The following is a 15,609-nucleotide window of genomic DNA, read 5'->3' on the forward strand; positions in this document are numbered from 1 at the left end:
GAACAAACAAACAGTATTAATAATGTCAGTTAATCTTCAGTCTTCACACTAACCCTGTGAGGTGGGTATTAGGGTGATCTCCACTTTTCAGATGCTCTCTCAAGGCACAGAGGGGTTCATCGTCTTACTCTTGGTTGCACAGCTCCTGAGAGAGCTGGAATATGAACCCACGCAGTTTGGCTCCAGATTCTACACACCTATCTATGTATTACAGGCCCATCTGAGGCTCAGTTTACTGATCAGTAAAATGGTGATAATAGTCCCTACTGCCTAGAACTGTCATAAGGACCAGTTGGGAGAAGACGTGAGTCATTTGTAATGGCACCTGCCATTGGAGGGGCTTGATCCATGGTAGCTGCTTGCTGCTGCTGCTGTGTCTCCTCTATTCCATCCTAGTTCCATTTCAAGTAAGTTTTAGCTCCTTAGACTTCGATCGACGGCATCTCTGACAAAAGCCAGCCAGCCTCTGTTTGTCCCCTGCCCAGCACACTGTTGGGCAGCTCCCAGCTCTTTGCTTTGTCTGAGGATGGAAGGCACTGTGACAGCTTCTTCAGAAGAATGCCCCAGAGACCTGGGCTCTGAGGAGAAATGGCCCAGCCAGAGTCACGCTGTCCTCTTCCCTTCCAGACCTTGGCCCCTGCCATCAACTGGCTGCCCTTCCTCAGCACCATCTTCTACCCTGTGGAGATCAACGAATCTGAGCCGATTGTCGTCTACGACAAGGAGTACCTTGGGCAGGTCTCCACCCTCATCAACAACACCGACAAATGGTAAGGGGCACCCAGCGGCAGGATTTGAGGCCACACGCTGCTGCCTCATCTCAGGCAGGATGGACGGGGGCAGCGGAAGGCAAACTGACTCAGAAAAGTGGGCCCTGCAGCTGGCTTTTATGAGAGGCAGCAGGGTGCCCTGGTGACAAGCGCGGGTTCAAATCCCAGCTCCCCCACCTACCAACTTTGTAGCCTTGAGCACGTTTCTGACCCTTTCTCAGGTTAATTTTTTGCATCCATATAATGGGACTATAAATAGCACCTACCATGTAGGTTTGTTGTGAGAATTGAGTGAAATAATTCGTGTGAAGTGTTTTAACCTAGTGCTTTGACGTGGAATGGGACTTGGTAAATATTAGCTAACAATTAATATGTATGATATTTTAAAAAAACATTAAAGACTTGTAGAACTTTTTGAAAACGAAGAATAGGGAAAAAATTGCAATGCAAAAAACTACTGTTGATCTTATGGGGTGTTTGTGAGTGTGCATGTGTGGTGAGAGAAAGCATGTATGTGAGAGTGAGAGAGATGGATTTTCTAACATATGGTTCCTTTTGTCCCCCATCATTGTGACTAGATGTATAGTCCGCTTTTCCCTTGACCTCTGTCATAAGCATTTTCCCCATGTCATCCCAAACCCTCTGCAGATCTCATTTTTCGTGGCTGTGTAGTATTCCATTGCTACATGTGTATGATTATTGACTCACTCCTTCCTCTGTTGTCAGACATTTAGGTTGGTTCCAGTTTGAGGCTAGCAACAAGCATTTATTGAGCATCTGTGGTGTACAAGTCATTGCACTAGGCACTGAGGGGTTCTCAAGCTCTGCCCTTGGAAGAGCTAACCTTCCATGTGCCTAGAAAGCAGTAACCAGCCAAACTGGTGCAGGTGTGGCAAGAGCACCTGGGATCAGAAGGCTGTGTCTGAGCTCCCCCTAGAGGTCAGCAGGGGAAGTGCTGCACTGCGTCCTGCCTGGGGCCCTACTGAGCATGTCTGGTCTCTTGCCTCAGCCTCCTGAACAACTACATGATCTGGAACCTGGTGCGGAAGACAAGTACCTTCCTCGATCAGCGCTTTCAGGACGCCGATGAGAAGTTTATGGAAGTCATGTATGGGACCAAGAAGGTAAGCCTGTTTGTTACTGTGCACTCCCATACATGCCTGTGTTGGGCACTTACTATGTGCCAGGCCTTGAGTTGGAGGCTGGTGTGACCACGGTACCCTCCAGGGCTGTGGAACTCGTGAAGGAGATAGATGATAGGCAGAGCATGAAGAAGGCCACTGAAGGGGTCCGCCCAGGTGTCCCAAGCACCTAAGCCAGTCTGGGGTGGACAGAAGCTTCCAGGAGGAGGTGGTTATACTGAGAGGACTCTTAGCAACTTAGCTAATTTACAGCAAAAGGTAGTGCCTGTCCCCTCCCATCCAACTCCTCAGTGGTAATGATGATAAACACTTTCCTTATATAACTCATATGATCTCCACAACCCTGTGAGGGAGGTACCGTCGTCATCTGCCTTTTACATAGGGGAGCCCCAGTTACACTACTTCTTCCCCATACACATAAAACACTTGGTGCAACACCTGGCTCATAATAAGCATGACACAGGTGTTCACTGGTGGTATCCTCCCAGTCCCTAGACCACATGGTCTCACCCCCCTTTAAATGCCCCCACATTCTTTCAGAGGTCCCAGGGCTCCAGGGCCCTTCTGCCTCCCCAGGGAACCCCCTGGCCCTGACCTCCTGTGTGGTCAGCCTTGGCCAGATCCAGGTCCTTCCTGTGTCCAGCTGGAGGCCTTACCTCTGGGGAAGGGCACCTGGGTGGGAAAGCTTCAGAGAACTTGGGCGACTAAATTTAGAGAAGGCTGGAGTGCTCTGTTTCTTCCTCCCTTTCTTCCTTCTTGCCTGGAAGAAATTTTTTTAATGAAGGTATAATTTACATCCAGTAAAATGTATGCACCAAGTACATAGTTTGGTACAAGGTAACGCATGTAACCACCACCACAGTCAAATAGAGAACATTTCCATCCCCGTTTTACCCGTTGTCCTCAGAGTAGAAAGTTCCCCTGTGCCCCTTTCCCATTGACCCCACCCCACCCCTATACCAGGTGGGTGTAGCTGGATATAGACGGATTTATATGCTAGGTACCCATTTTGGGCCTGGCTTCTTCTGCTCAGCGCAAGTCTGAAATTCATCCATGTTTTATACATCAGTAGTTCATTCCTTTTTGTTGCCAAGTAGTGTGCTGATGTATAAAAATACCACATTTTGTGTACCATCTGCCTGTTGATGGGCATTTGGGTTGTTTTCAGCTGAGGGCTCTTATGAAGTAGGCTGCCCAAGCCCAGGTGGGTTTTACCACCTTTTGCTCAGGGGGGTTCAGAGGACTAGCAGTGCGCCTACTTGTGGTCGTACAGACTGCCCACAGAGGGCTGCTGGAAGGAGAGCGAGCGGGGCTGAAGCTAGCCTGGTGCTCGTCCCTGAGCCATGCTCCATGAGGCTGCAGCCCCCGGGGTGCCCATCTGGAGACATCCCATGGCCTGTGGGCTCGCCGGTGAGACCAAAAACAGACAAATGCATCGAGTCCTGCAGTGTTGCTATGGCGGTTCTTTCTGTAGGAGGCTTTAACTGGGGCTGAGAGCCTGGCCTTCTGGAAAGGCTTTCCTGTTGCTCAGGGGTAGACAAGGTAACTTCCCAAGGTTCTTCGTCATCAGGATTCTTCGCCTCCTCCAGGAGGCAGGATAAGGTAGAGGTGGGACTGTGGCATGTGGGGTCAGGTATGGCAGAATTCCGGTCACCGTGGGACCCCGGACCAGCTACTTCCCTGTGCTGAGTTTCCATCTCCTCACCTGTGAAGGGCCCACCATCCCGGCCTCCCAGGCTCATGTTGATGGTTCGATGGGATACTATTTGTGAAGTGCTATGCGTGGCCCCTGCGTGCAGGAAATAGTAGGTGGCAGTGAAGAGGGATGTTCCGTGGTCTCTTGGTCCAGTGCCTAAAATAACTTCCTCCGGGCCAGAAAGGATCTCCCTGAAGCTCTGGAAGGAAGCACGGGCCCCAGCTGGTGCTACCTCCCAGACGGACAGGGGTTGGAGAGAAGAGGGATCGGGTCCGAGTAACCCCTCCCACTTGTGTTTCCAGACCTGCCTTCCTCGCTGGAAGTTTTGCGTGAGTGACACAGAAAACAACTTGGGCTTCGCCCTGGGCCCCATGTTTGTCAAAGAGACCTTCGCCGAGGACAGCAAGAACATAGTAAGTGCCTCCGCTCCTTGGACACAGGCTGTGACGTCACACCAGCGATGGTCCCTCGTGAACTTGACAGCTTCCGCTCTGGACCTTCCCAGCTCTGGCCCAGGGCTCCAACCTTAACGTCAAGGCCCTGTTTTCTAAAGCCCTAAATAATGCGAGCTCACTATTGAGTGCCAGGCCTTTTGCCTGCATTATCTCATTTAGCTCTCACCACAGCCTTGCAGGGTTATTCCAGCTGTCTCCACCTGCAAGGGTATGAGGGACCCAGCAAGATAATGTTGACAGAGCAGCTCTGACCTAGAGGGTGACCTTTGTCTTACTCTGTGGATGACAGGTTGGTTCTAGATGGCCAGGCCTCAGCTCAAATCCTGGATTTACCACTTCCTGGTTGGGTGACTCGAGACAATATTCTCACCTCACCTGTAACATGGGGGTAGGTGTGTCCATCCCAGAGGGGGAGATTAAATGAGACATTACCCATCAAGAGCACCTGGCGCGTCTACGGCCATACCAGCCTGAACGCGCCCGATCTCGTCTGATCTCGGAAGAGCACCTGGCGCAAAATAAGGGTTCAATAAAAGGTAGCTGTTACATGGTTTTCCAGTTTTTATTACTAATATTAAATACCTAGATATCACCTGCAGTCAAAGGTTAGCAAACAGACTCAGATCTAGTCTGTGACTTGCCTGGGAACAGCTGGTGCAGAACCTGAGTAGAGTTCTGTCCAGCCATCAGCCCCTTGGCGCTTTCTGCAGCACGAGTCCATCTTCCCTGGTCTAGAACCTTCGGCCGTGAGGTCTGCCTGTGACATCATGGCCCTTGAGAGTGGCCATTCCTCCCAAGCCTGAGTAGAGCATTTCTGAAACTGCCCCTTAGGACTCAAGTTCTCCAGATGCTAGAACATATAGCCATCCTCAGACTTACTGGACTACAGTAAGAAAAGAATCGCAGTGCCTCTTAACGCTTTAAAGGCTCTGAGAAGTCCCACAGTAAAGAGGCTTTTCCAGGCTTCCCAAAGCGTGCCCTAAGGGTACTTGACCACAGAGCCCTGTTTATGGAAGTCCAGTCTTGTCTTGCAGGACATCAGTTTGGAGGAACAGGTTGGGAAACATGGCTGTGCCCGTTCTTAGCCCAGCACCTAGGAGCCTGGGGCTTTGAGCCAAGACCTGAGTTTCGTCTCTGGCCCCATGTCATCCTCCAGCATGGGGTGCCCGGACCTCACCGGTTCAGCTTCTGTCTCCTCAGGCCAGCGAGATAATCCAAGAGATTAAGAAGGCATTTGAGGAAAGCCTGAGTACCCTGAAGTGGATGGATGAAGACACTCGGAAATCAGCCAAGGAAAAGGTGAGGCTCGCCAGGTGTTTGCAGGGGGTGGCTGAGGCTTCCTGCACCGAGGGCAGCGGCCACAGATAGAGGAGGGTGGGTGAAGGAGAGACTATATATCCAGATACTGTCCTGCCTTCAGGGGGTGGACAGTCCAGCAGGGTGGAGGGACAGCCTGATTGCACTGATGGCTGTATAAAAACAAGGCACACTGAGTGTGCGAGGAAGATGTGCAGGGACCTGTGACATGGCTAATGGAGAGTGAAGGACCTGATGCCGTCTGGTGGGGTGGTGGCCAGGGAAGACTTCCCCCTTGGGAAGGCCATTTAAGGGAGACCCAAAGGATAAGGAGAAATTAGTCAAGAAAAGAATCTTTCCAGAAAGAGATGTGAGAGCCCTGACACGGGAGGAGTCTGGCCCTGTTTCCGCTTGTTGCAGACCCTGGGCCTGGCACCCACAGAGCATTGCTGGTCACTCACTGTCCTGTGTCTCTCCTGTCCAGGCGGATGCAATCTACAACATGATAGGCTACCCCAACTTTATCATGGAACCCAAAGAGCTCGACAAAGTGTTCAGTGACGTGAGTGGCTCCCACCCTGCCCCCTTGCATTCCCGAAAGCTCCCGGGGTCCCCACTTGGGAAAAGGCAGAGGCAGGCTGGGTCCAGGTGGGACACTGGAAGTGTCATGATGCTGTGGTGTGGGGTTTGGGGATGGATCAGGCACAAAGAAGCCATTCCCTGCTCCTTTTTCTCCTGGGCCAGCCGGAGGCCCCCGCCTCCCTGGGAGCCACCAGCCGTCGGTACCTGAACAGTGCCTCGTGCCCCGCTGGAAGTGGTCTGCTCCATTTCATAAGTGGGAAATAGTGGGGGGAAAGAGATCCTAGAAGGTGCAGAGAGCATTGGAGCCCCTAAAACATCAGGGAGTGGGGTACAGCGTGGAGCCCCTCATACCGCTTCCTTCCCAGCTCCCAGAGTTGCCTCCTATCCCAGGGTTCTCCCCACCCCCCCTGAGAAACCTGGACCCCTGATTTGGCCTTTGAAATGCGAACGGGAAAGAAGAAGCTTAAATCCTAAATGCATGTTGAAGCTTAATTTGGGCAACAAGGGTAGTTGATGGGTCCCTGGTTGTTAGAACTTTTAGCAAATCACTCCTTGAAATGGATCGTGCTTCTGTCCTGAAAGATAACGTTTCATATCTTTCCGTGATTGAAATTTATAAATTCAGGCATTTTTACAATTATAATAACCTCTCATCATGGTTATATTCAAACCCTAAGAATATTGAAATTACTTCTGAGTATATGGGGCTTATTCTGCAGCCTCTTTCCTTGAGCATAATTTAAAATGTGCCAGAGTGTCATAATAGAAGACCAGGGCCTCCTAGAAACAGCCCAGGCAAAGCCCGCAGCGCCAGGGTCCTGCCCACAAGGGCCCAGCATTTCACCAGAGCCAGAAAGCTCTGGAGTGGATCTCAGGGAGAACCTTGTATCTGAAAGGAGCTGAAAGCCTGGGCTGAGTGAGGAGGAAGATGTGCAGCAATGCCTGTCCCCTGACATTTCAGAGATAGAGCCCAGCTCGACGGAAGAGATCTGTGCCGTCTGGTATGGTAGCTACTGGCCACAGGTGGCTAATTAATTAAAACCTAAGTCATTTAAATTCAATTCAATTTAAAAGTCACACTAGCCACATTTGCAATGCTCAGTGGCCACATGTGGCCAGTACCTATCGTTTCGGATAACACAGGCATAGGAATATGTCCATTGTGGCAGAAAGTTCTGTTGGACAGCGCTGGAGATAGTTCCTGCCTAAGACCCAGGCACTGCTACTGGGTCATCCCTGCAGCCTGTGACCCAGCTGGGCATTGGGCGGTCATAGGGGAAGCTCTCAGTGTGTGTCCTTTTGAAGGGGAGAGGGTGCCAGGGAGGACCCCAAGCCTGCAGCCCCGTTCTAGCTTCGGACCTGCAGGCCAATCCCTTAACCTGGTGGGGCCTCAGTTTCCTCCGCCTTAGAAGGGTTTGCGTTGGAGCATCTGAGGTGCCTCCCAGCCTGGGCGTGCTCTGATCCTGTGACTTCACCCTCTCTTGTCCAGTATACGGCAGTTCCAGATCTCTACTTCGAGAACGCCATGCGGTTTTTCAACTTCTCGTGGAGGGTCACTGCTGACCAGCTCAGGAAGGCTCCCAACAGAGACCAGTGAGTTCTGGGCCTTGCTGGGAAGGCACTGGGAAGGCACTGGCTCCCAGCACACGGCTGAGCTTGTCTCTGTGGTGCACGTACCATGTGCCAGATATAACTGTCCTAAGGGCCCTCTGAGAAGTGGGTACTGTTGTCATTGCACTTTTCAGAGGAAGAAACCAAGGACCAAGGAAGTGTTGCCCAGCCGGGAACTGGGATTGGCCGGGTCTGTATGTCCCCAGTGCCAGCCTTTTGGCAGAGTAGCCTGTCCTCTGGAATTGAGCGGACCTGGCACCACATCCCACCTCCACCACTTCAGCACGTTGAGCTGTGTGACAGTCAAGTGTGACAACCTCTGGGGAGTGCCTGGCACAGAGGAGGCCCTTAGCTAGGGCTGGTTTCCTCCAATTGCTCAGTAACTGGAGTGGTGGGTTCTCAGGGGCAGTTCCCCCACAGAGACCTGGGGGAATTGGATAGATCCCAACAGCTGCAGTTCCCAAACCTCACTGCACATCAGAACCCTCTAGGGCAGCGGTTCTCAACCTGTGCGTCGCGACCCCTTTGGGGGTCAAACGACCCTTTTTCACAGGGGTTACCGGGTACTTGTATGTGGGTGTATCTGCATGTGGGCCTGGAGATGGATAGAGGAGCGGTGTCTCAGTTCCTAAGACCATCGAAAAGATGTGTTTTCCGATGGTCTTAGGCGACCCCTGTGAAAGGTTGAGAGCCGCTGCTCTAGAGAATTCTAAAAAAAAAAACAAAACAGCTTCCTGGTTTATACCCTAGACCTTCTAAATCAAAATAATCTGGAGCGAGGCATGGTATCTGTTGTTTTGTTAACAATCTTAGAAAACAGCCCAGTGCTAGTTCTCAGACTAAGCTCCCTTCCTCCGTGCTAAAACATTTTGCAGGAAAAAAATCTTGCCAAAAAGTGAGAGCAACTTCTCTTTGCCTCTGGCGCCTCCTCGTGGACAACAGGGATTTGACCATCTCTGTTTCTTCTACATTTCCTTTCTTCAATCAGAGTACCCTTAAATGCACAAAAGGGTGGTTAATCTCCATGATATGGCACAGGTACTGCCACAAGGTTCCGAATTTATCTGAAGTCTTTTAATTTAGCTTAAAATTCTTGATTTAAACTTTGTCTCCTACCCATTATCCATGTATCCATGTGTATCCATGATTATTTGAATGTAAATGTTTTCAGTTTCTCAATATCTTACCATGGCTTCAGGCACCCCTTAACACATCTCTGTGGGGCTCACCTGGAGGAAACAGAGTTACTGTGTAGGCTTTTGGAGAAAAAATGTATTTTCTGTCTCATTCCACTCCTCACTGGCCCTTCCCCTCCACACCAGAAAAATCATCCTGGGGTCAAATGTCTCATTACTGTATAGCATCAGGGTCCCTTCTGCACTCTTAAAAAATTATTGGACCCCCAAGAAGCTTTTTTGTTTATGGAGATTGTATCAACTTTTATGCAAATTTAATGAAAAGAACTATTTTATACATTGAATGAGAAGAGAGGTATTGTTTTACTTTTTGCAAACTTCATTATTTATTATTATTATTATTATTATTATTTTATTGGAGAACAGTATAGTGTGTTTTTCTAGGACCCATCGGCTCCAAGTCAAGTAGTTGTTTCAATCTAGTTGTGGAGGGCATGGGGATCGAACCGGCAATCTTGGTGTTATGAGCGCTGTGCTCTAACCAACTGAGCTAACCGTCCACCTCCTGCAAACTTCTTTAATGTCTGGCCTAATAGGAGATAGCTGGATTCCCATAGCTGTTTCTGCATTCAATCTATTGCAGTGTATTGTTTTCAGATACATAAAGAAAATCTAGCCTCACACGGATCTATAGCTGGAAGGGGGGAATATTTTAATAGTCTTTTCTGATACTAGTGTACATTCTTCATTGATATTACACCAAAATTCAACAAGTGGTCATTTCTTAAAGGCTAATTGCACTGGAAACCTGAAATTGTATCCGTGAACTTTTCATACTTGGTTACACTAAAATCCATCAGTCTGTCTTGCAATTTTTATGGATCTCTTACCCATGCATGATTTTGTAGCATCACACATTGGTCATTTGGAACACAATGGTTCACTGAGTTTTACATATCTTCTAAATAATGACACTTTCATTATAAAATATCCCCCAAAAATCCACATTTATTAATATCACCGCTGACCTCCTAAGAAGTCTTTATGTATTGGGAAGCTGACAAGTTTGTGGTGGCTTATATAAGTTTTTCAGAATTTTCATTTTTGTTTGAAACTTCTAATCTCTTTGTTTTTTGAAATTTTATCACTGGTGACAAATGGTGTCAGTTCTTTTCCTTGAGGTGATAAGCTCACTTTATTCGTTTTCAAGCAGATGTCTACGAAATGCCAAGTCTGGAATGCCAGTTTGTCAGTTGTCCTCTCAAGTGCAAAGGGTGCTCTGGGGAAAAACCCAGACGTGCTTACGTGAACTTCCCACGTGGTCAAACAGAATATTAAAGGTCTTGCAGTCGAGGGTCTGGCTCTAATGCAGCTAATAATGATGCTACGTCATCAGGGATGTTCTTAAGTGAAAATGGCTTTTTTTTCCTGGTAAAGAACACAGCGACCAGCAGTTGGTGCCATGACTGCTAGGGCTACAGCAGTCCTGCCCACCGTGCCTTTTACTCCATCAGTGTGAATGTCAACACAGTGGAAAAGACACATAACATCTTAATATTATGAAAATAAGTTTGACGTCACAGACCCCCTGAAAGGGACCTGAGGAGGCCCCCGCCCCCCAAGAATCCGCAGATCACACTTTGGGAACTGCTGATAGGTACATAGATACATTTTGAGCGGAGACGACGATGATTCTTCGGCATATAATGGTCCATCGTGCTCTCTGTAAAAGCCTCAGTATTCCATTGTGTGGTGTGAGATCACATTTAACCTATCTCCTATTGATAGACATTTAGGTGTTTTCCGGTTATCCCTTCTCAAAAACAGTGTTGCTGTGAATGTCCTTGTACTTGTGTGCACTTGGGCCAAGGGTCAAGGGGATTCCAAATTTCTAAGGCTCCTGGTACCCTGCAGGTGGGCTTTCCCCACGTCCCTCCCCCACAGCTGTGCCTGTCTTTTCACGCGTGTGTTGCTTGCAGGTGGAGCATGACCCCTCCCATGGTGAATGCTTACTACTCTCCTACCAAGAATGAGATTGTGTTTCCGGCCGGAATCCTGCAGGCCCCGTTCTACACCCGCTCTTCACCCAAGTACGATGCTCGTGGTGCTCCCGCCCCATCTCCTTCCCCCACCCCCAGCACCGTGGCCCACAGCTGACCACACGATCAAGCCAGCTCCTTGGTCCCCCAGGCAGTTTGGGACTTACAGAGAAATTGCAGAGGGAAGAACATTGTCACGCCCTGGATCTGGAAGCCCCCACACAGTGGGAAGGTGGGGGCACGTCATGGAGTCAGGAGTCCCATATAGGAGAATGTCCCTCTACGAGTGTTTTAGAACAGTCACAGCTGGCGAGTTGGGAAGTGTGAAGACACCGTCTCAGGAAGGAAATTCACGCAGGCCTGGCTTGGCTGACTGTGTGGCCCTTGGGCAAAGTGATTCCCAGCCTCAGTTTGCTTACTTATAGAGTCGATTGCTAATGACTGACTCTTTTGAGATGACCAAAGAGGACAGTGCAGGTCTGTGGAGCATGTAGAACCATGCCTGGCATCTAGTGGCACAAGCCGACCACAGCCGACTCACCCAACTTCTGACTCGCTTCAGGCTCAGGCTGCGGCCATGTCTCTAGGCCTGGGAAGCGATGGTTTCTCCCCTCATGGCATCACTCTTATCTTTGTGTCTTTCCTTCCAGGGCCTTAAATTTTGGTGGCATTGGCGTCGTCGTGGGCCATGAGCTGACTCATGCTTTTGATGATCAAGGTATGGGTTCCTTGGGGTCCCCGTCAAATGGGGCTTATCAGCTTCCTGCCCCACTTCTTCTGCTTTTGCTCCCTTCATATCTACAGGTTTTAGGATTGAAATAGAAGGATCTGAGTTCAAATCCTGGCCCAGCCAACTGCCAATTGTATGAAATTTAGCAAGTCCCATAATTCTCCAAGCCTCTGTTTCCTTGTCTGTAAAATAGGCACGATGGTCCCAGCCTCGTGAGGGTGAGGACTGTCGCACTCGCAGTGGAGCACCCTGCTGCGGGAAGGTGTCCCGTCCTCGGGGGTGGGCAGTAGTCAGCGGGAGCATATTCTTCTCCATCACTCCAGAAACTTCTCTGGTCTGACCACAGTCAGAGGAGTTGAGATCAGTCCCCTCCTCACCAGCTAACACCCAGAGTCCTCCTCATTGCCTCCTGCCTTGGGGACCCCAAGGCCAAGAAGCAGAGACAGGACCTCGGAGACTATGACCCTAGTGCCACCGGCTCCATTTGCTCCTCCTGTGCTCAGGGTCAGAGGCCCTTAGCAGCCTTGACAATGAGTCCAGCTCCACCAAAACTTTGCTCATGCTGGTCGTTGGTCTGGGTCACCTTCCTGCACCTCCCCGCCCCCACCTGGTTTGGCTAAGTCATCCGGCTCCTTTAGCGCACACACCGGCATCGGCTTCCCCAGTGCTGGTTGATCGGTCGATGGGCACAGACGGAGGAATCCATTTCTCACCGAGAAGAGAGGCACCGTCAGCAGCAACAGGTCCCCGCTCTGTCTCCCCTTCGCCTTGACCTGACGTTTCCCTCTGACCCTGCAGGACGGGAGTACGACAAGGACGGGAACCTCCGGCCCTGGTGGAAGAACTCGTCCGTGGAGGCGTTCAAGCGGCAGACCGAGTGCATGGTGGAGCAGTACGGCAACTACAGCGTGAACGGGGAGCCCGTGAACGGCCGCCACACGCTGGGGGAGAACATCGCCGACAACGGGGGCCTCAAGGCGGCCTATCGGGTACGAGGCCCGCTCCCTACACACCCCGGGCCCGGGTCTGGGTCGGTACAGACAAGCTGCGGCCAGTCTGGGAGCTTCCGTTTCCTCATCTGTGAAATGGGTGGTCGTGAGGACTGACGGAGAGGGTATCTGAAAGCACCTAGCACAGAGCTCAGCACCCAGGAGGCTTTCTGCTCTGAGTCCAGCCTGACTGAGAGACACAGGAAAGGGCTTGGGCTGGACTCGCCAGAAGAGCTGCCTGTTCGTCCCTTTGCAGGGGAAGCCACCGCTAATTCAGGCAGCAGGGGGCCCAGGAGGGGAGGGCAGGGACAGGGGTCATGGACCCAGTTCCGGGTTGAGTCCTGGTTCTGGAGTGGGTCACTTGGCTTCCTTGAGTCTCGGCATGCTTGGGTTGAGAGTCCCTAATCCTTGCATCACTGGGGTGGCAGAAAGATGACACGTGACAACTGGGTTACGGGGCCTGGTCCAGGGTGGCACTCAGAAGTGGTAGCTGAGTTGGATGGGAGTGAGTGATAGCAGAGGCCACGAGAGAAAAGGAGGAGATGTCTATCAGAGAGCTACACAGAGCTTCCTCCACACCACGATAGTAAGAGCAGAAATACGAAGAGGAGCCATTTATTGAGGCCTTATCGTGTGCTGGGCTCTGTGCTCAGTACCCCCCCACAACAGCTTTACAGCTAGGCATCACAGCCCCCATTTTATAGATGAGGAAAGTGAGCCCAGAGCATTCAGTAACTTGCCTGAAGTCCATTAGTCAGTGAACATGTATTGCAAACCTTCCACCCACCGTGCACTGTTTTGGGCACTGGAGTTTCTGTGGCAAGACAGACAGGGATCTCACTCTCATAAAGTCACAATTTTACCGGGCCAGGGAGGGATCAGAGAGGCCATACATACCAAAACAATTATAAGATAATTTCAGGTATCGATAAGATGAACAATCTAAAATAGGCAACGTAATCAAGAAAAATGGGAGGGTGGTTAGGGGAGGCTTTCTGGGGTGGGGGGGTGGCGTTTGAATTGAGACCTAAATGATGAGGAAGAGGCAGGGAAAGCTGGGAAAAAAGTACAGAGGCCATGAGATGGACACAAGCCTGGCACGTTCAAGGACAGGAAGACAGACGGGGCAGGGGCCGGGGAGGGGAGGGGAGGTTGGAGGAGGGGCTGGATCAGCAAGGAGCTTGGGTTTTATCCTGGTTACAGTGGGAGTCGCTGCAGAGTTTTTAAATAGAGGAATGACATGGTCCACCTTATCCTTTAAAACAGGGGTCAGCAAACCTACAGCCCACTGGCCAAGTCCAGCCCTCCGCCAATTTTTGTAAATAAAAATTGGGGGGTTGCAGACATGCCCATCTGTTTCCATGTCGTCTGTGGCTGCTTTCACACTACAATGTCGGAATTGAGTAGTGGCAACAGAAACCATTTGGCCTCCAAAGCTGAATATATTTACTTTCTGGCCCTTCACAGAAGAAGTCTGCCAACTCCTGCTTTATAAGGGTGACTTAATTACTGTGTCGGGATGGGATTGGAATTGGACGAGTTTGACTCAAGTAGCCTAGTTAGAAAGCTATTGGGAGGTGGTCCAGGCAACAGATAAGTTGGAGCAATGGGAAGTGTGAGGAGTGGTCAGATGTGGGGCGTTTGCTTTGACTAAAAGAGAAGAATCAGAGAGGAGTTCTGGGGTTTGGGCCTGAGTTGTAGGTGGTTGGTGGTGCCATTTATAGTGATGGGGAAAGTGTGTGTGTGTGTGTGTGTGTGTGTGTGTGTGTGTGTGTGTGTGTGTGTGTGTAACCTATTCCGTCCGTGCCATGTTAAGTTGGAGACGCCTCTTGGAGGTTCCAGCTGGAGCAGTTGGATAGAACCAGGGAAGAACCAGGGGCTGGAAGTACGCATTTGCCAGCCATCGGCAGGGAGACGGTATTTAAAGCCATAGGGTTGAATGCACTCACCTTCGGAATGACTACAGGTAAAGAAGGTGGCTCCTCTAGGCTGTCCTGAGCCATCAGAGCTGACGCCCAGACCCCCAAGAAACCAGTCCTACCGACGTGGTAGAACTTCCCAACATGGAAGCATACTAGCTCCTCCATGACCACCCTGCTAGCTCCTGGGTGGTGGGCGCCCTGAACTCTCTTTTCTGTCCTCCCAGGCCTACCAGAACTGGGTGAAGAAGAATGGAGCTGAGCAGACGTTGCCCACCCTTGGTCTTACCAATAACCAGCTCTTCTTCCTGGGCTTTGCGCAGGTGAGTTCATTAGGAAAAAGCCAAACTCAGGCACATTCTTCCATCTTGGTATTTCAGGAGCACTGAGAGCCCAAAGGCGAGCTTCCTGTCATTAGATTCCAGGGAGGGCCAAGAACGCTATTAAGAGGGATGCCTGCATGAGGTAGATGAGAGGATAAGGTGACCGCAAAGGCCCCTTCTGATTCTGGGACTCTAGAAATTTCTTCAGCTCATGATACCCCAGCTTGTCCCTTGAGTTGACACTCAGCGTAGAGCCTTCCTCTGCTGGCTCCCAGGGCCCCTGGGCCATTAGGCAGTTTGCTCTGCCCAGGAAGTAAGTGAGCTGGGCCCAATCTGAAGTTTTCAAACTGGTTTTGGGGCCGAATCCTTTGTTCAGATGAAATGTAAAACAGATGCCCGGGATAGAGAGGCTGCCTGGCTGTAGGAGCACAGCTGGAGACCACTGCAGTAGACGATGCTAGGATAGGGGACACATGAGCCCTCGGTCTCTTCGTGACCCACCTGGCAAGCCCTTCTGACTTCCAGGGGTCTCCTAACCAGGTGGGGGGTGGGGGGCTCACTCCTCCGCTGTCGTGGGGAGGGCCAGCCTGTCCACCCCAGGGCCCCGCAGTGACCTTGCCCTTTCTCTTGTTGCCCTCACAAAGGTCTGGTGTTCCGTCCGCACGCCCGAGAGTACCCACGAAGGCCTCATCACTGATCCCCACAGCCCCTCCCGCTTCCGGGTCATCGGCTCCGTCTCCAACTCAAAGGAGTTCTCCGAACACTTCCGCTGCCCGCCTGGCTCACCCATGAACCCACATCACAAGTGTGAAGTCTGGTGAGGGGCAGAGCACCAAGCGCTCAGACAGAGGAGGGGGAGGGGCTGAGGATGAGCCCACAAGGCTGCCCCCTCCATCCAGTGCCCAGGGTGTCACCCAGCCC

At 51.0% G+C, this 15,609-nt stretch overlaps 1 protein-coding gene across 1 annotated transcript in view; it reads left to right on the top strand.

Annotated features, from left to right (window-relative positions):
• ECE1 (endothelin converting enzyme 1) overlaps positions 1-15,603 on the top strand; it is a 66,704-nt gene extending 51,101 nt beyond the window's left edge. The window contains exons 6-16 of the mRNA XM_019668824.1: positions 628-770; positions 1,780-1,894; positions 3,911-4,021; positions 5,264-5,362; positions 5,844-5,921; positions 7,431-7,534; positions 10,668-10,778; positions 11,378-11,445; positions 12,256-12,446; positions 14,593-14,688; positions 15,333-15,603. Coding sequence (XP_019524369.1) covers positions 628-770; positions 1,780-1,894; positions 3,911-4,021; positions 5,264-5,362; positions 5,844-5,921; positions 7,431-7,534; positions 10,668-10,778; positions 11,378-11,445; positions 12,256-12,446; positions 14,593-14,688; positions 15,333-15,509 — 1,293 coding nt within the window. The 3' untranslated portion in view covers positions 15,510-15,603. The remainder of the gene's footprint in view (positions 1-627; positions 771-1,779; positions 1,895-3,910; positions 4,022-5,263; positions 5,363-5,843; positions 5,922-7,430; positions 7,535-10,667; positions 10,779-11,377; positions 11,446-12,255; positions 12,447-14,592; positions 14,689-15,332) is intronic.
• The last annotated feature ends 6 nt before the right edge of the window (positions 15,604-15,609 follow it).

The sequence above is a fragment of the Hipposideros armiger genome, unplaced genomic scaffold (genome assembly GCF_001890085.2).
Source record: "Hipposideros armiger isolate ML-2016 unplaced genomic scaffold, ASM189008v1 scaffold_540, whole genome shotgun sequence".
NCBI lineage: Eukaryota > Metazoa > Chordata > Mammalia > Chiroptera > Hipposideridae > Hipposideros > Hipposideros armiger.